Source organism: Vanessa cardui, chromosome 6 (assembly GCF_905220365.1).
Source record: "Vanessa cardui chromosome 6, ilVanCard2.1, whole genome shotgun sequence".
NCBI classification, from domain to species: Eukaryota; Metazoa; Arthropoda; class Insecta; order Lepidoptera; family Nymphalidae; genus Vanessa; species Vanessa cardui.
In genome coordinates this window covers 12,032,001-12,058,130 of record NC_061128.1, presented here as the reverse complement: position 1 = coordinate 12,058,130, position 26,130 = coordinate 12,032,001, and the positions used below count along the sequence as shown (strand labels likewise).

The 26,130-nt window shown below is 33.4% G+C and overlaps 5 protein-coding genes across 8 annotated transcripts; 3 read left to right on the top strand and 2 right to left on the bottom strand.

Moving 5' to 3' along the window:
• Positions 1-1,418: 1,418 nt before the first annotated feature.
• On the top strand, positions 1,419-4,560 carry LOC124530177 (transmembrane protein 115). Its single transcript, XM_047104183.1, has 4 exons — positions 1,419-1,960; positions 2,085-2,280; positions 2,945-3,121; positions 3,533-4,560. The coding sequence occupies exons 1-4, from the start codon at positions 1,450-1,452 to the stop codon at positions 3,762-3,764; spliced, it is 1,116 nt and encodes a 371-aa protein (XP_046960139.1). The 5' UTR covers positions 1,419-1,449; the 3' UTR covers positions 3,765-4,560.
• On the bottom strand, positions 4,555-9,498 carry LOC124530176 (E3 ubiquitin-protein ligase Hakai). Of its 2 annotated transcripts, none has more exons than XM_047104181.1 (8): positions 8,993-9,498; positions 8,017-8,204; positions 7,321-7,395; positions 6,639-6,740; positions 6,342-6,452; positions 6,059-6,199; positions 5,493-5,640; positions 4,555-5,221 (listed from the first exon to the last, which is right to left on the bottom strand). In XM_047104181.1, the coding sequence occupies exons 1-8, from the start codon at positions 9,201-9,203 to the stop codon at positions 5,049-5,051; spliced, it is 1,149 nt and encodes a 382-aa protein (XP_046960137.1). In that variant the 5' UTR covers positions 9,204-9,498; the 3' UTR covers positions 4,555-5,048. The 2 variants fall into 2 exon arrangements, with proteins under 2 accessions (XP_046960137.1, XP_046960138.1); XM_047104182.1 differs by having other exon boundaries at positions 5,493-5,637.
• An 888-nt stretch (positions 9,499-10,386) lies between these two features.
• On the top strand, positions 10,387-12,176 carry LOC124530292 (NAD(P)H-hydrate epimerase). The gene is made up of 4 exons (XM_047104394.1): positions 10,387-10,580; positions 10,670-10,887; positions 11,379-11,702; positions 11,892-12,176. Exons 1-4 carry the CDS (start codon positions 10,545-10,547, stop codon positions 12,118-12,120), a joined length of 807 nt encoding a protein of 268 aa, XP_046960350.1. The 5' UTR covers positions 10,387-10,544; the 3' UTR covers positions 12,121-12,176.
• A 610-nt stretch (positions 12,177-12,786) lies between these two features.
• LOC124530405 (proliferating cell nuclear antigen) lies at positions 12,787-15,501 on the top strand. Of its 2 annotated transcripts, none has more exons than XM_047104570.1 (7): positions 12,787-12,869; positions 13,122-13,241; positions 13,436-13,542; positions 13,803-13,960; positions 14,398-14,514; positions 14,728-14,903; positions 15,233-15,501. In XM_047104570.1, exons 2-7 carry the CDS (start codon positions 13,128-13,130, stop codon positions 15,341-15,343), a joined length of 783 nt encoding a protein of 260 aa, XP_046960526.1. In that variant the 5' UTR covers positions 12,787-12,869; positions 13,122-13,127; the 3' UTR covers positions 15,344-15,501. The 2 variants fall into 2 exon arrangements, with proteins under 2 accessions (XP_046960526.1, XP_046960524.1); XM_047104568.1 differs by having other exon boundaries at positions 12,804-12,915.
• Positions 15,502-16,651: 1,150 nt separating this feature from the next.
• On the bottom strand, positions 16,652-26,130 carry LOC124530404 (Krueppel homolog 1-like). Of its 2 annotated transcripts, XM_047104566.1 has the most exons (10): positions 25,981-26,130; positions 25,224-25,552; positions 24,719-24,959; positions 23,159-23,493; positions 22,422-22,597; positions 20,567-20,695; positions 19,797-19,908; positions 19,008-19,148; positions 18,260-18,454; positions 16,652-16,931 (listed from the first exon to the last, which is right to left on the bottom strand). In XM_047104566.1, the coding sequence occupies exons 2-9, from the start codon at positions 25,513-25,515 to the stop codon at positions 18,279-18,281; spliced, it is 1,602 nt and encodes a 533-aa protein (XP_046960522.1). In that variant the 5' UTR covers positions 25,516-25,552; positions 25,981-26,130; the 3' UTR covers positions 16,652-16,931; positions 18,260-18,278. The 2 variants fall into 2 exon arrangements, with proteins under 2 accessions (XP_046960522.1, XP_046960523.1); XM_047104567.1 differs by lacking the exon at positions 25,981-26,130 and having other exon boundaries at positions 19,008-19,094; positions 25,224-25,647.

The following is a 26,130-nucleotide window of genomic DNA, read 5'->3' as shown; positions in this document are numbered from 1 at the left end:
TAGTACAATAGATCATATACATACAATTAAACAGCTTCTACAAAAATACAACGAATACAAAAAAACAATTTATATCGCTTTCATCGATTACGCCAAAGCTTTCGACAGTCTCAGGCATGAAGTTGTATGGCAAAGCCTAAAAGAGCAGGGTATCCAAAATGCTTACATTAACATCATCAAAAATATTTACAGTAAAAGCAAAGCCCGCATAAAACTGGAATCTACAGGAGAAGCTTTTCCAATTAACAAAGGTGTCAGGCTAGGAGACCCACTATCACCGAAACTGTTCACAGCAGCATTAGAACATATGTTTAGAAAGTTGGAATGGGGACATCTAGGTCTAAACATAAACGGAAAGCGATTAAATAATTTGAGATTTGCAGACGACTTGGTCCTACTGGAAGAAGACCCTAAACTACTGGAACATATGATTCAAACCCTTGCAGAAAGAAGTAGAGAATTAGGTCTAGAGCTGAACTCCGGGAAAACCAAAGTGATGACAAACCACAAGCCCGTAAACATAACCGTCAACCAACAGAAACTCGAATATGTAGAGGAATACGTATATCTAGGCCAGATTATATCACCTAACGACCAAATGTCGAAAGAAATAGACAAAAGAATTGCGTCAGGATGGAAAACCTACTGGACTCTGAAAGAAATAATGAAAAGCAAGGATCTGAGCATTAAAATCAAGAAAAAGGCATTTGATACCTGTATTTTACCCTGCATTACTTACGGCTGCGAAACCTGGGCTTTAACGAAACACCACAGAGATAAACTCGCAAGATGTCAGAGAAGCATGGAAAGGAGTATGCTGGGTTTCAAACGAAAGGACAAAGTAAGAAGTATAGAAATTAGGGAAAAAACTAAACTGATCGATATCCTGGCACGTATCGATCAACTCAAATGGAGGTGGACTGGACATATGCTCCGGTGCAAAAAGGAGAAATGGAGTAAACAGGTGACAATTTGGTACCCAAGGGATGGCACTAGGAGCCGAGGTCGGAAAAGGAAGAGATGGGAGGATGACCTGAAAACAACGGTTGGTCCGCTCTGGACGAGAATAGCGGCAGACAGAATTCAGTGGAAAGAGTTGGAGGAGGCCTATGCCAAAAGGCACACCGAACTGAGAGACTTTTTGTAATTTATGGTTTGTTTTGTGTTGAAGTGCTAGATTTAAGTTCGGAAAATAAAGGCTTTATTATTATTATTATTTATAATAAATAAACAACTCAACGTAAGTTATTTCGATGGTAAAAACCAAAAAACATATAAAGACAGCTAAATTCACAGAAAAACACGAAATTTCCTTTATTGTATTTTTCAACAAAAATAAAGGAAAAGGCAAAAAAAGTTAAAATATTTGAATGCATCTAATTTCTATTTTCTAGTGACATAAGACAAAAGACATTGACAAATTAGTCAAGTGTGACATCCGTCACAAAAATGGCTGCGCTTAGAGTATTTAGTCGTAATATACCTTATTTACGACAACAATTTTCAGCATTACTAGGAAACACTTCGCCTTCAGTCAAATTTATTTGTGTTGTAGTAGTTATAGGTTATATTTTGTCATTTTCTGAAGATGTTGTGGACGTTCTTAGTGTTACGCCAGGATATCTGTTACCTCCTTCTTTTCAATTGTGGTCCACTTTCACATTCTGGTTTCTCGAAATACATTTATGGGAGGTGATCATTGATATCATAACGGTCGGTTTATGTGGGAAACTAATAGAGCCCCTATGGGGCCAAATGGAAATGATGAAGTTCTTTTTCCTAACGAACATTGGAGTTGCATTTTTAACAACGTTTTATTACTTGGTGATATATGCTTGGACTCAAGATACATCATTACTATTCGATATACACGTTCATGGCCTTGCGGGCTATCTCGCTGCTGTGAGCGTGGCTGTGAAACAGATAATGCCGGATCACCTTTTAATAAAAACACCATTGGGTATGACATAAAAGTATAAATAATTTAAATTTATAACTGAATTTATTTTTATACTTCAAAACATGAATTTCAAAGTTAATGCGCTTATAAAAACATCTTCATAATTTATTTGGTTCATTTTTAGGAAAACTTACAAATAGATCCTTGCCACTGCTAATTCTAATAGCAGCTATATTGCTGTGGGCTGTTGGTGCTTTAGAAGGTACTTACCCTTGTATGTGGGGCAGCGGGACCCTACTATCATGGATTTACCTGAGATTTTTGCAACGCCATAGCAGTGGTACAAGAGGAGATATGGCTGAAAATTTTAGTTTTGATAAGTAAGTCCATTTTGTAAAAAGTTAAAACTATTCTAATATTTTACATATTTATTATCTAGCCTAGCCTATTTAAGACTTATGATTAAGATCAATAACAATTGTCTTAGTTAATTTTATCTCAAATAAAAATATAAATATTTAGAAATGTAAACTTATGTCAGGTTGATACTATTAAGCTTATTACAAGCCTAGTGAAGGAAACACTGAAAATGTCATCCATTTGTCTTATTTAAATTTCTTCTTTTAACTCACAAGCTCAATAGTTTAATACAGATCATTAGAAAGATAATTTCTTGTCAAACTTCATTGATTGTAGACATTAACTGTTAAGTGTCTTGTATAGTTAATAAAAATTCAAACACTAGTGTTCATTCCGTCAGGTATTACAGCCTCATTGAAGCCAAGTGTTTTACAGTACTAGTAAAATATTCCCTACCTCAACTACATATTGGTTGATGTATTAAATATTGACAACTGAAAAACCAATGTCCTTATTGTTGTATGAGGAAACTAAAGTTTATAATTAAGCCTTAAGTTTAGGATTTGGATAAATAATGACTATATTTAATTTATATCTGGTGCCAGCCAATGCCTAAACTCATATTGTCTCAGTCAAATGGCTGGTAATTTTAACCGGTATATTAAAAAAATTTCCTTTTTGCAGTTTCTTCCCAACGGTTTTACAGCCTATAGTGCGAGGTATTCTTCGTCCAGGACATCGTTGCTGTGTTCGTATAGGGTTATGCTCACCTAGCCCACGTCGAGTGCATCTAGCACTGAGTAATCGTGGGGTCACCATGTCAATGCCTGGTGTTGAACCACAGGATATGGAACGGCGACGGTAACATTAAATATATTAACTATTTATAAATAACTTTTAATCATAATTTAATTTCTTTAATAAATTACATATAATATTAATGTTATATGTAAGAACAGAAATACTATATTAAAATATTATTGATAATAGATTAGCATTTGAACAGCTAAAGTATTTATGACATCAAAAGATTATAAAGATAAGCCCTTAAAAAATGAGTCAGTATATTTATTTAAATAAAAACATTTTTAAAATTAAATTTACAAAACATTTCCATGCTCACATGCTTTTTGGGTTTTAGTGATCAATTTTTATTTTCATCAATTTGAATTAGCATAAACCCAATTTCTTAGGGTTGTTTCCAGGATGAGAATATATAACAGACAGAACTCTTTTTTTGTTGTTAATAATTATCTGTTTTTTTTTTTTCAGCCAAATTGCACTTAAAGCTTTAAGTGAGAGATTATCCAAAACATCAGAACAGACTAGGCAGAAGAACTTATCAACTAAAGTTAACATGGAGGCAGTGAGAAAAATGCAGTCTTCTCATGTGATTCCTCCGTTCCCAACTGAAACAGAGACTAGCCTGCCAGCAGCTCCAGCAGAGACAACTCTAATTGACATTAGTACGGACCCATTACCCCCCACAACGAAAACATCATGATTATAGTCATTTGTACCGTTAAGACTGTTCACAGTTCAGTGTAGGAATCTAAGATGTGTGATCTTTACAATACATGTATATTTTAAGATTACATCACAAATTGTAAGATCTAAGTATGGTAATTTATCATTGATTTTCTTATGATTTCTTACGTTGTTTGCACGGTAGATAGATTAATTTGTTGATCAGTCCTTTAAATTTCCATTCAAATTACATCAATGAATGATGTTTTTAAATTTTAATTTAATGAAATCCATTGTGATTGATTACCGTTTAATTTAATATGCTACAATATATTTAATTAAACAAAAATAAATAAATAAACATTTTCATGGATGGATTAATTGATCTACTTATTCATGACAATTTTTTGATTGTAGCAAAGTTAAGATATTTGATAGTGATGAAATTAAATTAATTAGATTTTATGTGCAATTATTAGAATACTGCCTTGTAAAATATTGAATCACAAAGGCTGATAATAATATATATAGAATATTATTTATGCATTTAAATGTTGTGTTATCTTTGGCATTCCTATACTGATTATGTGGATGCATATAAAAGTATTTTCCATTACTTTTCATTTAATTCATTTCAATAGGCTACTTAGAGTATATAGTACGTATGTACATCCATGTTTTTATACTTTAACAGTTGTTGTATGGTGCAAAGGGAAATAATTTTCAATGTTATGAATTTGTTACTATGCCCACATTGGCATAGAGTGATCAGAAGTGTAAATAATAATTATTAAATATTGTTTAGTGTTAATAAATAATTACCCCCATCATAAGCTAACATCTTTTATTTATTTCCTTTAATATATAAATATTAAATTTTTCATATAAATGTTTCAAGTTTAAGTTGATGTAATATCTACATTACAGGGAGTGCTTGTATGTAGTAAATATATATTTATAGAATATGCAACAAAACATCTGTGTTTAATATAGTTAATAATGCACAAGGTTACTGTGCCACTTGATAGCATATATAGTTCAACCAATAATAATTCTATGCAAGTATCGAAGACTTAAACTTATAAGATCAATTATACAAAACAACTTTTTTAAGAGAACACCTTCAAATAATAACACAGAATAAAACATATTTCAACTATAACTTGAATATTACCGAGTTAAAACTTTGAGAGAGTATCAAATTTCACTGAGTAGTACATTTATACGATCACTTATTGTAAAATTTAACTTTATTTCAAAGGATCAATGTTTTTCATTGTCAACTCATATAGTTCTTCCACTATCGTCGAAAGTACAGGTGCTACCTGTAGTAGTGATGTTGGTTTTGAGGTGGCCACTGTTGTACAGGGACATTAGACTGTTGGTAGCCAGCTTCAGGCCAACGACTCGTCTCGGGCATTGGATTGACGGGTGCAATCGGAACGGCAGTCGGCATGGGTGAGACACCTGCTACATTTGTTGACATAGAACCACCTGGAACAAAATTAAGATCATCATTATATTGCCAGAAAATTATTATTATTATAGTATATTAACACATATTCTTTTCCTTTTTGTTTGGAAAAATGAAAAAATCAAGTCAAATCAATCAAAATGAGCTCACAAAACTTTTTTTGTAGTTGACTTTACATTTTTAATTTATTATGCATTTTGTGAACAAGTAAATTGTAAATACTGTAGATTAACTTTTTGTAAACAATCATTATTGCATGTAACCTTTGTAGGAGGCTTTATTATGACTGACCGGGTTGCACGTAGGGCGAGGGCGGCGCGGTATAAGGCGCGGCGGGGTAGTAGGGCGGCGGCACTGACAACGCGTGCGCGTGCGCATGCGGCAACACCGCCACCGACGTGGCCGGCAGCGCGGGAGGCGGCACCGGTTGCGGACTCTGCTGAGAATTGTAACACAGGCATACCATATTATTCATCTTCATTATTTTTACATGAATATTTAATAAATTAGATGGCCCAGTGGTTAGAACGTGCATCTTAACCGATGATTGCGGGTTCAAACCCAGGCAAGCACCGCTATATATATGTGCTTAATTTGTGTTTATAATTCATCTCGTGCTCGGCGGTGAAGGAAAACATCGTGAGGAAACCTGCATGTGTCTAATTTCATCGAAATTCTGCCACATGTGCATTCCACCGTTCTGTTCCAATGCGGGTTGCATTGGAACAGTTTGGTGGAGCATGATCCAAACCCTCTCCTTAATGGAAGAGGAGGCTTTATCTCAGCAGTGGGAAATTTACAGGCTGTTACTTTACTTACTTTTTTACTTTTATTTCAATAAGACATCAAATCTGTACCTGATAATAGTTATAGTAGTTGTGTGACTCGGGTTGATCATGTATAGGCACGGTTATGAGATTAGTGCGAGCTCCACGAGGTCGCTCGGCTGTTGCGTGAGCCAGAGAATGTGCACGAGGATCACCACTGCCACCGGACACCTGAAATACAGATAACAAATATTAAGAACTTCTGAGTCAGTTACGTATGATACTTAATTTCTTCTTAAAAATTTTAAAGAAATCTTTAGAATTTATTAGTGTTACATAAAAATTATTTTTATAATTAAATTTAAGTATTTACCGATAATGGTTTGACAATTGCAACGGATGGTGGTGGAGGCTCCGGTTCCTGCTTGGTTTCAGTACCACCTGACGAAACATGCCTATGATTTATATGGGCCTGAAGATCTCTCTGAAAATTATGTTAGCATTCATATTAATAAGGCATTATAATACAGTGCATATAATATAGGTTTTCAATATAATATGTATATTTGTTCATACAATAGTATTTGTATAAAAAAATATGCGTCATCAATGAATTTGTAAATGAGGAATGAAGATATATTTATGTGCTTTTTTTCTAAAATATACATACCTGTGACAAATATGTCCTCCTACAGCCTGTATTGCCATATCTTGTTCCTGAGTGGGTGCACATAAAAACGGTGCCAAGTCCTGTTTGTTCCACTCTTAGTACCTTAAAAATAATACTAACATTTTATTGGGGGGAAAATAATTTATCTTAGAGTAATACAATGTATCATTTAGTCTTTATTCATGAATACATTGAGTCTATCAAAAGTGAATGTGTTAGGAATAGAAGTATAAGGTTATCACCAAAGACCAATGTTCAAAAAAAAAAACTTTACATGCATATATAAACAAGTAGGATGTGCCCATTGTGAATAATATTTCAAATTACTATACTCTACGATATATACTCTATGATTCTACTATCAAACAGCAATTATATTATTTCTATTACCAAATTCCAGTTTAAAAGTTGTTTAAGTCATTTGAATGACACATACATATGATTGTACTCTTTTTTTTAAAAATATATTATACATAACTTATCAAGCATATCAAGCAAAAAAAAAAAAATAAACCAATCTTTTACAGTGCTGATAGTATAACAAGTCTAATAAGAAAAAGAGGTTGTATTCAACTAGCAGAGTTTGTTTGTACATTTGTCTGCATCAAATCTTGCAATCTGAATTAGAAGCACAGCACTTATCCTAAAAATTTGATACATATTTTCGTATTATTTTTAATACCTTTTCTCTGCAACGCGGACAGTGCGTATGCTCCGATCTAGCGCACGATAAACAGAAAACATGCTTACATGGTATCTGAAACAAAAATTATGATTATAAATTTTCATAAATCAAATTTACAGGTTAGCTCATATAGGTAGGTATGGCAAATTCATGATATATTCTATTGCCAAACAGCAGTACTAGTATTATTGTGTTCCGTTTTAAAGGGTGTGTGTAAACAAACAAGCAGAAGGGACATAACATATTATGTTCCCAATGTTGATGATGCATTGACAATTTAAGAATGATTAATGTTTCTCACATCATCATTATCTATGGGCAGTGGAGACCACTTACCATTAGGCCCATTTGGATATATAATATATATCAGAAAAAGGAAAAAAAAAATTACCCAAGACTCATAATTGTGACCACAAAATGAACCATGAGTATGCACTGTTTTTATTATTTAATGCAGTTTCTCATTATTTGTTACTTGATGAGAATATATCAAGAATCAGTCTTTGCCACATCAGGGAACACATTGTTCCATAATTAATGGAAGTACTTAATAAGTAAATAAAAATAATTGTATAAATTATTATAACTATAAACTTATATGACTTTAGTGATTCATTTTGTAGTAAGTAAAAATAAATTTATGCATTAAGTGGTTTTGTAGAGAAAAAAAGCTGAATAAGTTTATTATCATACCATTCTTCCATAAATAAGGATAGGTTTTGAGCAAATATCACAACAATATATCATAGGATTGAGGACTTTCTCTCCAATGAGTGTGGCTCTGTGACTCCAATCTAATCTCAGCATTGGCTCCGGGGGTCCTCGTTGAAGTGTAGTAAATACCGGTGCTTCTAATTGAGATATATCTGAGGGAACTTCCACTGAAACAAAATTAGAAGTCACAATAAGATTTAGAGCTTTTTAAAAAAAGAACAATTCTTTATTGTCCACTACATTATACACTAAAGCATAGACAAATATGATCCTATGGAAGGGACAAATTTGAATAGCCTCCTGCATTATTTTTATTACACTTACAGCCAACATCAGCACATAAATAAACCTAGTTACTCTTACATTACTAGAGCTTGATCCAATCACAAGAGCAGTAAAGGCAAATAATTGACTTTGAAATTTAAATGGTTCTAATTTAGAATGTTGAGTATTAAAATGTAGCAAAGATTTGTATTATAAATAAATATATAGTAAATGACTGACTGTTACTTGTTTTAGTAATACAATTACAGTATTTTAATATTTTTAAAGTATGTTTATCTTCCACTTCAATAAACCTATCCAACACTTCATTGATTATATTATATATAATATCATTTATTTTATTAATTCAATTAATTAATTCATTAGGTATTAGCACCTAATTAAATCATTATTTATACAAGTAGCAATTTCATTACTTCATTTTAAAAAATGCTGTTTAACTTATTATAATTTGTGTTTTAGATACAGGTAATATGTATTTATTAATGTTTCTATCAGGCATATTCATAAATATTATTAGAGTTTACTTTTAATTTTCATTTAGAATCAAATAAGAAAAATGAAATACTAATGTATTATATTCGTAATAACATCATGAACTTGGTTCTTATTGCTATTTTTTTCAATGAACAAAACATGATTTTGATTTAATAAATTAAATATAACTTACGCTTGACAGGTTCAGCCGGCTCAGGTTCTTCTTTAATTTCTTCAGGCACAGTGTCTTCTGGATCTTGAGTAGTTTCCTCCACTGAGCATTCTTCTTCATCAGACGACATCACTTTTGGTACCTTTTTACCTCTTCCTCGACCTCTACCTCGTCCTCTCCCACGGCCACGACCCCGGCCTCTTCCACGAGCATTTCTCTTCTCACCGTTCATTGAAAGTTTTAGTTAAAAACAATTCGAAATTAATTTACACATAACACAAATACTTTGACAGATTGACAACTTGTCGGCAGTAAATTGTAAGGTAATTCTTTTTATTTATAAATTTATACAGCTTAACTCGATGTTTTTATTATATAATTTGTACAATTAATGGCTATACCATTAAATTAATTACAAATTCATTGCTTTATACACTCAAATCATCAATACTTCCACTAAATCTAAACTTTATAACGTTGAATTGACATAAAATTCACAATTCTTTAGACTTAAGACTAGTTATTTTTGTCTATGGTCAAGAGATACAGTTTAAATTTCAAGGGATGTCCTGTATGGTCAATGGATATTTGTATTCGATTTTATGTTAAGTTTGTTTTCGATTTTTTTCTACTAGATAATAAAGTTAAATTTAACAATGGAGCATATTTTATAAGTGTATTGGGTTTAGCCCTTAACATTTTTTACCTTAATCTTAGAACATTAACAAAATAAAATATTTAAAAAGTTCAGTTGTTATTTTTTTTATTAAGATATTGAATGTTGGTTATATTTTTTTTTTTTTTTTGATAAATAAATAAAATCTTTATTAACATAAGAATTAACAACATTAAATGCTTAAATATATATATACAAATATGAACTAAAACTAGTTACTGTATAAATCTTGACCGCGTAGAATGGTGGCAAGAATGGCTAGCAGCATTTCCCCATTGAATCGCAATTCCGATCCTCTGGGCAAAAAAGGAACCAGCCCTCCTGTCACCAGTGGAGGCAATGAGGCGAGGTGCTATACTTTTGATGAAGCTTTTTGCACCACTACTCCAAGGGCCAAGCGTTTCGACAGCAAATGGAACAAAAATTTAAATTGGTTATAATAGAATATAATTCTGATTTTTACACAATAGTAAATTTAGACATACTTTGTAGACTTAACTAGATGATTAATTGATGTATCTATAAAAAAAAATCTTCTGCATCTATATTCTATAGTTTTTAAATTTAACTGTTACAATAATCTTAGTGACATAAAATTAAAATAAAGTTTTAAACACTCATGTCTCATGATTACGTTACGATTTTACAGAACACTACATTACTATAAATTATCATAAATATGTTTTTTATTATAAATATGTTACTAAACTAGAATGACTTGATAGTTTATATTTGATAGTAGGTACCGTAATACCTATAAACTTTAACTTAATGTCAAATGTCAAAGATGAAAGATTCGTAAAAATATATTTGATAAACAAATTTCACCTCATAAAAGACATAAAATATATAGTGGAAATAATTGACCATTAAAACGAAATAGTAATTTAAGTGTAAATGTTAATTAAAAGACTTTTTGGAAGCGCTTTATTGGTGACTATTTTAAATATTTGACCTTAAATACCTTTATTTACATCCTATAGTTTTTTGACTACATAACAATTACTGTTTTATACATATAGTTGCGGCTCGCTACTATCGGTTGTAGAGGTGTAATGGCTTGTGAAGGAAATCAATGTCATTATAATACAACAAAGAAAACTAGCTATTTATCTCAGGCTGAAGCAGCAGCTCTTGATCAAGAATTATTCAATGACTACAAATTCAGCGTAGATCAGCTCATGGAGTTGGCTGGTTTAAGTGTAGCAACAGCAGTTTCTCGCGTATTCCCATCATCTACGTATGTACATAGTATAATATAATTTAAAATAATATATCTTCTCAAAACAATGACACAACAATTTAAATGACAGTTCAATAGTTTATACATTAATTTTTTTTTTTATGGTATAGGTTGGTGGACGAGCATATGGCCCACCTGATGGTATGTGGTCACCAACATCCATAGACAATGACACTGTAAGAAATGTTAACTATTCCTTACATCGTCAATGTGCCACCAACCTTGGGAACTAAGATGTTATGTCCCTTGTGCCTGTAGGTACACTGGCTCACTCACCCTTCAACTGGAACACAACAATACTGAGTACTGTTATTTGGCAGTAGAATAACTGATGAGTGGGTGGTACCTACCCAGACGGGCTTGCACAAAGCCCTACCATCAAGAAAATTACTTACCCTAATAGTAGAAATGAATATGTTTTGTTTACTTTATAGTGTCAATAAAGTCTTTAAGTAAATAAATAATATTTATATACTTGATATTTACAGGCATAAATCAGCATTGATTATATGTGGTCCCGGAAACAATGGTGGTGATGGTCTGGTGGCAGCACGACACATGACACACTTTGGTTACAATGTTGGAGTATATTATCCCAAACGTACACCAAAACCCCTGTATGAAAACCTTTTATTACAATGTGAAAAGTTTGGAGTAAATATCCTGAATGATTTACCACCAGTGGAAGAAATTAAAAAAGAATACCAAGTCCTGGTTGATGCATTATTTGGTTTTAGTTTTAAACCACCAGTACGGGAAGGCTTGAAACCTGCTTTAGATGCCTTGGTTCATGCTGGACTACCTGTGTGTAGGTGAGTAATAAACTAACTATGTAAAATTTGAATTTATTTTCTTATTTTTTAATATATGAGTAAACATAATCTATAATTTAGTTTATATTATGAAAATATAAGTGTCCTATAATTTTTTACCAAAACTGTTGTCATAATTTCCTATAATTACAATTAAAGTGTATAGTTATATATTTTATTTTGTTTCAGTGTGGATATTCCCAGTGGTTGGGATGTAGAAAATGGACCAACTTTAGAAAATTCTCTTACACCAGCACTACTTATATCTCTTTCAGCCCCTAAGCTATGTGCGAAGCCAGAAATACTAAAAGAAACCAAACACTATTTGGGAGGAAGATTTTTACCTCCTGGCATCATAGAGAAATATAAACTCAAATTACCAGCCTATCCTGATCAAAGTCAAGTTGTTGAATTGTAGTAATTTATGTATTTTTTTTCTGTTAAAAATTTCTTGTTAATAAAATATTATAAGTATTTGTTTTTTTTATGTGACTACCCTTACAATTTACACTATTAAAAAAATTCGTACTGATTAATGAAACAGATATATGGGATGGGTACCCATCCCGTTATTAAGTTCTGGCCGAAAAATAATTGTATAATATATGAAGTTATAATTTAAAGCTAATTATAAATTTATTTGATATGATAAACGAAACAATTTATTTTTAGATATTTTAAATTATATTGAAATTGGTATCTATCAACAAAATTCTTTTGTTGATAGATATATACGCTGTTTTGTACACAATTATTGTTGCTTTGAGGGTATGTTTTAAATTTCTTGTTTAAAGCAAAATTTATTGTAAGAATATGTTAAACTATAATATATATATTATAGTGATACATAAATTATGATTGTCGAAGTTATAATTTAAAAAATGTTTATAGTCATAATTTTCTCAAGTAAGTGAAATGTAATTTCTTTTTGAGAAATAAAGTATCTTTAACCGTAGATACATATAAAATTAAAAAGCCGTTACCGTGTCACACTACCGTATTGGGATTTATATTTGGGTATTAACTCAATTACTAAACGCACGTAACAGTCGTTACATCAATTTGACATTTAACAATTTCGCGCTATTTTTTCCCGCTTGTAACCGGCTTGTCTGTCAAATTTCGAAGCGGTCAGCGACATCAACGCTTGCTTGCAACATATTAAACGTAAATTGCAGTAGTTATTTATTATAAAGAACAAAACAAATAATTTTGTAAGTAAAGTTAGATATAGGCTTATGTTTGAAATAAATTTAAAACGGCAACCATTAAAAGGATTTCTAAATTAACTTCTAACAACTTTCCGACATGTCAGCGATTTGTGTTTGATGACTGGTTAATGGTTTCATTGTTTAATTAACACAAAACATCTATTCTTTGTTATTTTGTGTGACTTTGATACCATAATTATAATTATAGGTGAAGATGTTTGAAGCACGTCTACTCCGTAGCTCAATCCTGAAGAAAGTTCTGGAGGCTATCAAGGATCTCCTTACACAAGCAACGTTCGATTGCGATGATAATGGAATCCAATTGCAGGTACTTATATTAATAACATCATTGTGACTAATTTGAGTAAATGAGAAAGAAATTTTCATTCTGTATTGACACATCAGTAAATATATATAATTATTCTACTAGTAAAAATTTTAACCAAGCAATACAACTTAATTTCAAAGTTAATTTTATGAAAAAGACAAATTTTTCTTTTATAAATATCTAATGGATTTCAGGCTATGGATAATTCACACGTCTCCCTCGTGTCCCTGACTCTCCGAGCAGATGGTTTTGACAAATATAGATGTGATAGAAATATTTCAATGGGCATGAACTTAGGAAGGTATGTAATATTTGTGATGTTTATATTTCAAGTTTTCTTACTGGTTCTGTATTTCGACTTATAATAATTTGAGTAAATGTATAAATCTTTTTATGTCTTATATAGTATATTAAGATGTCACTAATTTGAATATTGATCATTATTTAACTTAGATATTGCTTAACATACTCTTAAGGAAATTGAAGAGGTACAGCTATGAATCTATTAACAAAATTCCTTTATTCAATTTAGAAGTATAACATATACTTTATTTTTTTTAGTATGTCAAAAATTCTGAAATGTGCCGGGGACAAGGACACAGTGACCATGAAGGCGCAGGACAACGCTGATACAGTCACATTCGTGTTCGAGAGCCCCAATCAAGAGAAAGTCTCTGATTATGAAATGAAACTCATGAATTTAGATCTGGAGCACTTAGGTAAGAATTTAATGACCTTACATTTGATCACTGCATAGAGCTGCAATATTTTAACCATTAAAATGTTTCTTGCAATTTTTTAAACATGCAAGTTATATTATTATTGTTGATGGAGGTGGAATGCTTTTAAGGGAACGATGGGACTGACATTTAGCTTTGTCATTTAAAAGTCTCAAAAAAAAAAACAATAAAAAAAAAACAAGCAAGTTCACATCCATTTAAAGCATTTGCATAAAAATCTCTAAGATTGCCTGGGAGGCTAATCCCTAAGAAAGATTGTCTGGGAGGCTGGATTAAGTTAAATGCTCTTATAGTGTGACTTATGAATTATGCCAGTTCCAAATTGAATTTGAACAAGTATTAATGACATGTTTTTTTTTTTTTTCTTTATGTAGTGTAAAATTATATTAAATTGTATAAATCTCTGTTTCCACTAGGTATCCCAGAAACTGAGTACAGTTGCACAATCCGTATGCCAAGTGCTGAGTTTGCGAGAATCTGCCGTGATCTGTCACAGTTTGGAGAGTCAATGGTCATATCTTGCACAAAAGAGGGTAAGCACTAAACTAGTTTAGTCTTTGGATAAAATATTTTAGGACTACTCTTTATATAGTTTTATAGAAATACACGATTTTTAATAAATAAAATGCAGTAGGAACCATAAGCTGGATTATTTGTCTGACAGCCTAACAATTTTATAAAGTCTATTATATTCATATTTTATAATAACAATTTTAACTCTTTAATTATTTTATTTCTAATTTTAGGTGTTAAGTTCTCTGCAAGTGGAGATATTGGTTCCGCTAATATTAAGCTGGCACAGACAGCATCCATAGATAAGGAGGAAGAAGCAGTTGTCATTGAGATGGACGAACCTGTAACATTAACTTTTGCCTGCCAGTATCTCAACTATTTCACGAAAGCTACATCATTAAGTCCACAGGTATTATCAATTTCCTTTTTTTATCTCCAAATTTTTAAAGATTATATGTTGCCCTTTACTTATTATTATTGTTTTTATTAATATGTACAATATTATTATTATTTTGTATATCTTGACACTATTGTACAAATCTCTAGAAATATTTTAGAGTTTTTACAAGTTAATTATTTAGCCAAATTATAAGTCCTTCTGAAAGCTATGTTGTATTTCACAAATATTTTCATTTATTTATGTCATACAAACTGCATTTATAAAAAAGCATATTATTTTAATGGTAATGCAAATTTTCAATTTACAATAAAATTAATTAGTCCTTTTTTAATTTACAGGTTCAGCTTTCAATGTCAGCAGATGTACCATTAGTTGTCGAGTACCGCATTCCCGATATCGGCCATATCCGTTACTACTTAGCGCCTAAGATTGAAGAAGATGACAGTTAGGTTAAAAATTATCTTAAAATTAGTCGTACCTATGTTTTGCTATCATGTTGTAAGATTACGGATACAATGTGTATTACAATAAAATTGTGATAATATCTTGGGAACACAAAGTATTTACAGTTAATTTTCTAATAAAACAACAATACATAATCTTTTAAGTTTTGTTTATTTTGACGTACTATCATATAAAATAGCAATAACTTGAATGTCACTTCCATGTTACACATGAGTATTTAAATAATAATACAGAGAACACAAAATATTTACTTCTAACATTTGGAATGGTGAACATTAAGTAAAATTATTATATAATTACGATTATAACACATTCTTTGCTCATCCGTCGTAAGAATAGAATAGTGCGTGTTTATAATACTAAAGAAAATGACCATCTGTTAGGACATAGTGTCCGCAACTAAACTAATCTATAGGATAAATTAAACATTACTTATAAATAAAACTGACCAGAAATGTTCAAAGATCACATGAAACACTTAAAACTATCCTAAACTAGTGAACTTAATATTAGAGAATAATAAAAATTAATCGTAGGAATAAAATTCAATTAAATACAAGATTAAAATTTATAAGGAGGGTGGGCAGGATACGAAATTCAACGCCGAGCCCGCTGCCATAACTTTTGTTCCGAGGTGATTTCACAACTCTTCATATTCAATATCAGCCATCGTCATAAGGATATCCCTTGCTATAATTGTATGCACATTTTAGCACATTCTTCCTTCAATTATTATGATGATGGCTGATAAAAGTAACATAGAGATTATTGGTTATATACCTTATAGTATAAACGTAATGAAAATATGTAAGAACTAACGGAGGCGGTATATCAAATGTAGTAATTCGACACAATTCACTTTCAGAAGGAAAATTCAGTCACTCGCTCACACGTTACGTTTCTTTACACTAACACAACATAACCAATCGCTGTTTTAATGTGTATCATATACACAGGTTTTGTATCTAACAATGTTACTTTCGGAATTGTACATATCATTTTAATGGAATAGTATTAGACATCGCATTTATTATCAATAATGAAATAACAACTTTCACTTGGTGGTAGGGCTTTGTGCAAGCCCGTCTGGGTAGGTACCACCCACTCATCAGTTATTCTACCGCCAAATAACAGTACGCAGTATTGTTGTGTTCCGGTTTGAAGGGTGAGTGAGCCAGTTTAACTACAGCACAAGGGACATAACATCTTAGTTCCCAAGGTTGGTGGCCCATTGACGATGTAAGGTAATATGTCTTACAGTGTCATTGTCTATGGGTGATGGTGGATATAACATAAAAAAAAAAAAAAAAATGACTTATTCAATTAAAATTTGATTCAGAAGTCAGTGAATCTACGTGTTTGATGGCAACGTTTAGTAATGCGACGTCTAACAAGCGAGCTTATGGCGTCAGAGTTCCGGGCTGTGGCAGCGGGGAGGGCGCGACTATTTCCACTTCTTGGCGGAGAAGAGCACGGCGCGCTGCTTGAGGAACAACGAGTAGCTCTGCTTGCGCAGCGCCGAGTCGCTGGACAGCGCCGACACGAGCGCCGAGCGTCGGCCGCGACCTCTACCTGCAACGCAACGCTGCTTACATGCCTGCATTTAAGAGGACATACCACTGGGTCCATGGGACCCTGGCCCATTGGGCCAAAAATAAAATGACACGGCAGCGTGTAGGCTGCCGTTGAGGACATGCCCGGGCAAGGAGGTACGCCTCGAGGCCCGTACCCAGCTTGACCTAGGCCAAGCAGGACGAACCCGTCGTCGTACATGCTGCACTACACAGGGCCGTATTTAGGGGAGGGCAACCGGGGCAACTGCCCTGGGGCCTCCACATGAGAGGGGGCCACAGTTTTCAGCAAATTAACAAATACTGAAATATAGTCAAATTATAATAATGTTACTATTTAATATTTTAAAAGTTACCGATACAAATACGAAACAAATCATAGCTTACTGATTGAAATAAAAAAAACTAATTAATTCATAATAATATAATTATTTGGGTGTTCACGCTTCTGTTTGTCTAGGGCCCTCACTGCTTTGTGGCCCCGGGGCCTCCACACCTTTAAATCCGACTCTGGCACTACACTTACAAATTTTAAGTAGTAGAATTGTCGAGATGGCCCAGTGGTTAGAACCCGTGCATCTTAACCGATGATTGCGGGTTCAAACCCAGGCAAGCACCGCTGATTCATGTGCTTAATTTGTCTTTATAATTCATCTCGTGCTTAGGGGGGAAAGGAAAACATCGTGAGGAAACCTGCATGTGACAAATTTCATAGAAATTCTGCCACATGTGTATTCTACCAACCCGCATTGGAACAGCGTGGTGGAATATGTTCCAAATCTTTTCCTCAAAGGGAGAGGAGGCCTTTAGCCCAGTTCGTCAGGGCGTCACGGTAGCATGCGTAAGCGATCCCGTGGCGTCCGCCGAAAGACGGAGAGGGTACCGCTGGTTTTTTAGTGGGTAAACCCGGTGTGCTTGGGCGCACTCGGCGTTCAGGGCTCCGGGGAGTCCCACACACCCCCCCACTTTCCATCACGTGGGGGAAGCGCGCAAAGCGTTTTTCCAGCGTAATAAAAAAAAGGCCTTTAGCCCAGCAGTGGGAATTTACAGGCTGTTGTTTGTTGTAGAATTGCTTCTCTAATTATTTTTTTCGAATTTGCTCATCAAAATCCACACTTCTGTTTATTTATGTTTCTCACCGAATTCTCTTTGAATACTTAATTTCATCTACTTTCGTTCGATCGATAGCACACACAAAAATTATCCTTATTAGCATTCAAAATGCAACTGCCAAATTAAATCACGAGAGAAGTCAGCTTCGTGAATTTCCACATGTACGGCTCATAGCAAAAAAAACAAGTTTGATAGGAATAACGGGAGCGCACGCACCTGCCCCCCCTCCTCGTCCTCAAGACTCGCGCTTGGGCTCGCTGGTGCCGGGCGCGTCGTCGTCCGGCGCGCACTCGTCGTCGTCGAGGCGCGCGGGGCTTATGACCTGGTCGTGCAGCGTGCGCAAATGCCGCAGCAGGTTCGATTTCACGTTGAAGCCCTTGTTGCAGAGCCCGCACACGAATGGACGCTCACCTGTTTTTATTTTGAAACTAATTTATAAACCAAACACAAGCGCCAATTACAAGTTCTACGTTAATTTAAAAGATTCAAATTATAAAAGCTGAGATGGCCCAGTGGTTAGAACGCGTGCATCTTAACCGATGATTGCGGGTTCAAACCCAGGCAAGCACCACTATATATATGTGCTTAATTTGTGTATATAATTCATCTCATGCTCGACGGTGAAGGAAAACATCGTGAGGAAACCTGCATGTGTCTAATTTCATCGAAATTCTGCCACATGTGCATTCCACCAACCCGCATTGGAACAGCGTGGTGGAATATGTTCCAAACCCTCTCCTTAATGGAAGAGGAGGCCTTATCTCAGCAGTGGGAAATTTACAGTCTGTTACTTTACTTTACTAATTATAAAAGGAATACCTGAAAGTTCTTTACAATTAGTATTTTAATGAGTGAAATTATCACTATTCGACAAAATAATATTTAACACTATTCATTATACAGTGTATATAGAGATTGATCTATCACTAGAATTATAGTCGAAATATACATGAATCATACTGACCTGTGTGGGTACGCATATGTATGAGCATAGAGGCGTGCGACGGGAATGTCTTCTTGCAGAACGAGCAAGTTTTGTTTTGCGCGCCCTCTGTGAAACGATTGTGACGTTTTGGTGGGGCACTGTTGTTTGATATGGCCAATTCTGGACAACCGACATCGAACCAACATTTAGACAACGATTTCAATCACAACAGCATAAGGAGTCAATGCAATGCTTTGTTTAAATAAATAATTACATATATATATTTTTTTTATTTTTGCATAAAATCAGTGATAGACTATAGTTCAAAAGCGATACAAAGCATTCCAAGGTTACAAAAACTATCATAGAACATAACTGAAGTGATTATCATGACTGTAGCGGGTTGGTGAGATAAAATAAAAATAAAATGCTATAAAAAATAATAATATGCAATAATTACTGCACTGTGTTAGGAAGGAAACAGCGATAGTGAAACTATGAACTCTTAAAATTATGTTGCGTTTGTCGAGAATTAGCCACATACATAACAATCAAATTTCAGCTATGTTAATCATATTACTATTTATAATTAAAAAAAATCATACTATTTACTTTATGTTTGTAATACTTGAAAATATATCAAAATGTATATTACAATTTAACAATTCATATTTTATACTAAATGTTACCAATACTAAAATTAACTAATCATTATAACTAATTCTATAGAAAAAAAAATCTGTTAAATTACAAGTTACAAATATTATTTATTATATTATATACACTATCTTATAGTAAGGAATGTTTATATAATGTGTCTGTACTGACCTGTTTCTGTGTGTGTGCTTTGGATGTGTCGGACCCATTCCGCTGGGTTTGGGAAATGTTTCTGGCACAGATCACATCTGAGCAATGCCATTGTCTCCTCGGTGTCGTCACTCTAGAAAAACACGTTAATATTATCTTTTTTTATTTATTTACGAACATTAAATTTTATATATTAATAATTAATGCTTCAGTGTTACCAGGACATACCGCTTTCTATGGAATTAGTTACTTAAATGTGGACATTTAGAGCTTTTAATGGCAAAAGAAGCTTTTCTGCACGTCAGTACAGATCATGAAATTTTTACTATATTACTTACTTCTACAGACCATCAAGTAAACACTTATTTTGATGTTCAATTAGGCATCTTATATTTTTGTTAAAAGAAAATGTGTTAGTAAGAATTGTAGTACAATTTAATGAAAAATAATATACTTTTTGATACAAAATGTGGCCGAGCTGTTCTTTTCTGTTTAGTACAATAACATTTCCCACTTCCTTACTGTTGGTAGATCATAAGTGCGCATGTATGAGTTCGAATGTAATAATGTGCCGTTTAGGTAAACAGTGAACGGCAATTTCAATAAAATTATCAAATAATTTATTTTTTATGTCCACCGTACACTATAGACCTGTATCGGTGTAGTGCCGTTTAGGTAATCGGTGACCGGCAATTGTTAATAAAATTATCAAATAATTTATTTTTTATGTCCACCGTACACTATAGACCTGTATCGGTGTAGCGTGGGCGGTGGTACCACCGTGTACTTACCGCCGAGCGGTTCTTGCGGCGGCGCGGGTGGTGGTGGTGGTCGCGCGCGTGGTTCTGCACGTGGCGCACCCACGCCGCCGGAACCGTGAACACCTCCGCGCACAGCTCGCACGCCAGCGGACTGTACAGCTACACACACACACACAAACACATTACACACACTTGCATATGCAATCCTCATCTACACTAATATTATAAAGAGGAAAACTTTGTTTGTTTGGTTGTACTGAATAGGCTCAAAAACTACTGGGCCGATTTTAAAAATTCTTTCACCATTCGAAAGCTAAATTAATCCCGCATAACATAGGCTAAATTTTATTTTGAAAAAAATAGGGTTCCGTAAGATATTTTGGGTTTTTCGGACAAAAAAGGAAAAAATCTACCAAAAAAGTTGATTTTTTGTGTATGATGCCTAAACTTTAAAAGATAGAACTATAAAATGTTCTAACTCCGGTCCTTAGAGGGCATAATGGCCTCTGAACCTAAGAACCTCATCAGATTCGTGGCTGATGTTGGTCTGGTTGAGGTGTTGTGAATTGTGATCACGAATTTGAGTCACAATAGATCCAAGAGCCGGTTGCAGTAATTCTTCAAATGTGACCGTGCCTCAGCAGTAGGGATATTAGAAGACTGATTATGAACCGTTATCTACGCGGGCGAAGCCGCGGGCGACCGCTAGTATTATATACTGTTGGCATAAACAAGCAACATCAGCGTCAAGTCACACAACCTCCGTTTAAAAAAAAAAAAAGGCGGGAGATTCGTAGTTGACACATTGAGAATGGCAATTATAATTATTGCGGTGTAATCTGATTATTGATGGTTATTTGTGTTGTAGACTAAATGTTTTTCTTTTGTGGTAGATTGATTGTTATTATAAATTAAATATAATTGTTTTAGAGGTTAACCTACTTCCTACTTCTGGTTCTAAAAATACATATTAATAAATAAACTTAAAACATTACATTGATATAAGATCTCTTTGTTTACAACAACAACAGCCTGTAAATTCCCACAGTTCGGCTAAAGGCCTCCTCTCCCTTTGAGGAGAAGGTTTGGAACATATTCCACCACACTGTTCCAATGTGGGTTGGTGGAATGCACATGTGGCAGAATTTCTATGAAATTTATCACATGCAGGTTTCCTCACGATGTTTTCCTTCACCCCTGAGCACGAGATGAATTATAAAGACAAATTAAGCACATGAAACAGCGGTGCTTGCCTGGGTTTGAACCCGCAATCATGGGTTAAGATGCACACGTTCTAACCACTGGGCCATCTCGACTCATGTTTTACAACATTTTTTTTCCAATTAAAAAGTAGTCTATGTCCTTTCTCAGGCTAGACTATTTGTGTACCAAATTTCATTTAAATCGGTCCAGTAGTTTTGGTGTGAAAGCGAGACAGATATACAGAGTTACTATCGCATTTACAATATTAGTATGGACTGTATTGTGGCATTTTTACGACACACATTCAACAATGTTATTTTCAATTGATTGGTTGTAATACTGTTTGTTTCCAAATAAAAAAAAAATGTAATGAGATCAGAGTCGGATTTAAAGGTCTAGAGGTCTGCTTTGTGCAGTGAGGGCCCTAGACAAACAGAAGCGTGAACACCCCTAATAATTATATTATTATGAATTAATTAGATTTTTTTATTTCAATCAGTAAGCTATGATTTATTTACTTGTATCGGTAACTTTTAAAATGTTAAATAATAACATTATTATAATTTGACTATATCTCTTTATTTGTTAACTTGCTGAAAACTGTGGCCCCCCACGAGGCCCCAGGGCAGTTGCCCCGGTTACCCTCCCCTAAATACGGCCTTGAATGAGATGGCTATATTACCAAACTCTCTTCCTCAATGTCCATGTCGTCGATGGGTTCCGACTTGACGCTCATCTCCGCCTGGAACATCTCCGCAATGGACCGCTCCTCCTCTTCGATGCTGCTGGCGTCCCACTCGGGTTCATCTTTGACGTGCACTTCGGTGTTCATCTCTGAAAGGCTTTGGTTCGATTTTTCTGTAACAAAAAATATATTTTTTAATAATAACATACCTTTATATATAGATCTAGCAAGTACAGTCATAAAAAAATATTTGTAATTTGAAATAATTACAGTAACTTAACTGTTCAATGCTAAAAAAGAAATAGTTTACTTAAACATTTGAAGACAATATAAAAAAAACTGAATACATGTTATAACTATGACTACAGCAACCAAATGAGGGACAAATTTATGTATAACGCACACTAAGGAGTAAGTCACAGTTATTATAGATATCAATGCTATGTCACGAAAACATATCATATTTGAACTATGAACACAACGGTCAAATGAGAGACAAAGTTATATATAACGCACACTAAGTAGTAAGTCACAGTTATAGTTAGATGCAATGCTATATCACGATGAAACATCATAAGTCGTCTCCATAGGGGGCACTCTCCAGCTCTTAACAAAGGGAAGGCAAGAACAACTCGAATATACACATAATATACTTCCTATTATATGCTGAGCCAGAAACAGACCACTCCAACCCCTAAAAATGGTATTCATAAAAGATAATGATGATGACTTACTTGAACTAACAGACGCATTGTCTTGTTCCTCGGCCTCTTTCGCCTCTTTCTCAGCATTTTCAGTCTTCTGCCTCTTTCCGTACTTGCGTTCGGCCGCATGACGTCTCAATATACGCGGAGGCGGCGTCTCATCCGACGAGTCCTCTGTTGTATTGGAAACGGTTGCCGTTGTCGTCACCGTCGGCGTGGTGACGGTAGCGGTGGTCATTTCTGTGGTGGGTGCGGGTGCGACCAGAATAGTTTGGCCCTTCGGTGCCCCTGGACGGAGCGCCGCTTGCGTCCCGCCATCCGCTGTCTTGATAAAGACAAGCTTCGGTGGACCGATGAACATTGGTCTGTGTAGAATATATTTTGAGATAAGTGAGCGTTGTGGGAAGATATAGAATGAATTCTATTCTACTTCAAATTATAAATTCTTATAAAATAAGGTCACCGGTGGATAATGGTCACCCCCTGAGGAGGAGGGGTTCATTTCTTCATATTGATTTTTTGATAATTTTATGACCAACACAATCAATTAAAAACCTAGCAACTATCTGTTATAGGCTTTATTGTATGACTTAATGTGACAATGGTACACAAAATGTACACATTTTGTTGTATGTTATAAATACTCCAGATGATTATTATACTTATTTTTCATTATTATAAGTTAAATTTATGATAACTAAACGATTTAATGCAAGTTATTTCCATGCAATCAAATCAAATTTACATGTATGCAAAAAAAACATATTTAATATAATTATATAGAATATCATTCTATATGTTTAATATAAGTAAACTTTACCGGTAATGCATATATAACAGTTTATTAGTATTTTATTGAAATGTGCCCCAAGTGTTATTCATACATGAGAAATTAGTGTAAGGTATAAATTAGTAATTTTTAGAAGAAAATTGAATATTAGTTCCTTAACAATATATTTAATTCAGATTAATTTTATTCCAGTTCTATTCTAAGTTCCAGTAAAATTGGGCAATTACACAGATGTATTAAAACTATGAATAACATATACTAATATTATTCTTTAAATATAGTAATTTTAAATAACATAATTAAGAAAAAACATTGAATAGGGCCTAATAAAGAATTCCCTATACTGATTTTTTTATACATTCAAACTATTATAAAAAAAATCATAAAAAAACCAACAGAAAAATAGAAGTATATGTAAAGTTAAGTTAATTTGAAGTTTAATTGTCTAATATGAATATAATAATTTTTAATTTACCATTGTATCTGAACTGGTCGGAATCTGGTGATATTTTATTTTACACGGCTTGTTTACTACAAGTAATTAATGATGATAAATTAAACTGATTATTTATTTAACTATACACATTTAATATAGTATAACAGTCTTAATTTTTTAGTTTTGTTGTCATTGCAATATGTTGGTAATACATAGCTACAAAATCTGATGCATAGTTTAGAAAATAGTTAAAACTTTCACAATATTGTGTGATAATCAATATTAACTGTAAAGTTGCAAATTTCCATGCAGTAATTTCAGAGGATAGTTTTCTTAATAGCTTAAAAATAAAACATATACATACCTTGTGACACCTTGAGGTTGAACCGGGTTGAATGATTTAAGGAGTTTGTCATCTTTCTTAACGGTAATCTTTGGCTGTTCATCTGGTTTCTTTGTTTGTTTGTTAACAGTTTGAGTGCTTGTTTTTTCAGCTGGTGTGTCACCACCAGGCTCATCAGTCTGTCTCCAGAGACCTCTAATTTTTAGAACCTCCCCAGCTTTCAATACTGTATCTAAAACTTCATTAGATACAGTTGTTTCTCCTGAAAATATTTGTGAAATTGATTTTTTTATAATGTACGGAGCCAATTAACATAAATATTACATTAAATATGAATTGATACTTTCAATAATCTTATTGATGAAATGAATAAATAATCCCATTGGCTATTATTATAACTCGATATTTAAACAGAACGAATATTAAGAAAAAAATATCGATGTACTTTAAGAATTAGCTTGATAAATTGTTTAATAAATCATAAATTATTTATTGTAATATTTTAATAAACGTTTCATAAACACACCTTTGTACATATATTCCACTAGAATCTTTAGCGCTTTTGTTGATATCTCTGAAGGCAAAACAACATATAACATTCCGCCCATGCGTGTTACAGATCGTTGTCCTTCGAACAAAGTGCTCAAGTACACACTGCATGAGCTCAATATAAACTTGTGTGCAGGAATTTGTGAACCGTCCATTGTACAGAGCACCACATCTGTAAATCGCTCCGAACGTAGCAACGCGGCTACAGAACCGTTTAAATGCGAACTGTGCGAGTGCCATTTTAATTGATACGTATCCGTCGATGTCATCTTACACCATTTTTAATTTTACTTCACTGTGGAATTCCTAATAATAGTTAAAAATCACATTGTTTACATTGTAATGACAAAACAAATACGAGGTACTACGAGTCTCTATCTCATCCATATCTCACAATCTTTGACTCGACAGAACTTCACGGTCGTATATAGAAATTTTGATAAAACTTTTGTTTACTTTGATTAAATATTTTTACGAATGAAACAGTTAAAACTCGCAATAAAATCCTTCTTAAATATTTTTTTGCATTATATATTTTTTGTCCTTTTATAGTAGTGGATAATCAGAAACAAAAAAGAAATTATAAATGATTTGTCAAACTTTTTACAAAACATGCTCTATTTATAATAAATAAATCAAAAATTTCAGTACATACCTATTACAATAATTAATAAATATTAAATATTTCAAAAATAACTTTTTTTTTATTAAAAAAATACTTGAATAGTTTTTACCTTAATCAAATAATGATTCATAACATCTACATAAAGAAAGGCATATCATTTTGATATAATTTGTCACAATCACATTCATTTACACATTTTAATAAAACAATATAATGCGCGCAACCACCGCGTGCGATCCTCGAATACGGTGTGCGGCGG

Coding starts and splice junctions, on each gene's coding strand:
- LOC124530177 (XM_047104183.1), top strand. CDS start 1,450: ATGGCTGCGCTTAGAGTATTTAGTCGTAATATACCTTATTTACGACAA. Junction 1,961..2,084: donor TTTAATAAAAACACCATTGG/GTATGACATAAA, acceptor GTTCATTTTTAG/GAAAACTTACAAATAGATCC. Junction 3,122..3,532: donor CAGGATATGGAACGGCGACG/GTAACATTAAAT, acceptor TTTTTTTTTCAG/CCAAATTGCACTTAAAGCTT.
- LOC124530176 (XM_047104181.1), bottom strand. CDS start 9,203: ATGAACGGTGAGAAGAGAAATGCTCGTGGAAGAGGCCGGGGTCGTGGC. Junction 8,205..8,992: donor GCCGGCTGAACCTGTCAAGC/GTAAGTTATATT, acceptor ATTTTGTTTCAG/TGGAAGTTCCCTCAGATATA. Junction 6,453..6,638: donor GGAGGACATATTTGTCACAG/GTATGTATATTT, acceptor CATAATTTTCAG/AGAGATCTTCAGGCCCATAT.
- LOC124530292 (XM_047104394.1), top strand. CDS start 10,545: ATGTTAATTAAAAGACTTTTTGGAAGCGCTTTATTG. Junction 10,888..11,378: donor CGCGTATTCCCATCATCTAC/GTATGTACATAG, acceptor TGATATTTACAG/GCATAAATCAGCATTGATTA. Junction 11,703..11,891: donor GCTGGACTACCTGTGTGTAG/GTGAGTAATAAA, acceptor ATTTTGTTTCAG/TGTGGATATTCCCAGTGGTT.
- LOC124530405 (XM_047104570.1), top strand. CDS start 13,128: ATGTTTGAAGCACGTCTACTCCGTAGCTCAATCCTGAAGAAAGTTCTG. Junction 13,543..13,802: donor ATGGGCATGAACTTAGGAAG/GTATGTAATATT, acceptor TATTTTTTTTAG/TATGTCAAAAATTCTGAAAT. Junction 14,904..15,232: donor CTACATCATTAAGTCCACAG/GTATTATCAATT, acceptor TTTAATTTACAG/GTTCAGCTTTCAATGTCAGC.
- LOC124530404 (XM_047104566.1), bottom strand. CDS start 25,515: ATGACATCGACGGATACGTATCAATTAAAATGGCACTCGCACAGTTCG. Junction 19,909..20,566: donor GCCGCAAGAACCGCTCGGCG/GTAAGTACACGG, acceptor GTGTTTTTCTAG/AGTGACGACACCGAGGAGAC. Junction 19,149..19,796: donor AAGCACACACACAGAAACAG/GTCAGTACAGAC, acceptor TCGGTTGTCCAG/AATTGGCCATATCAAACAAC.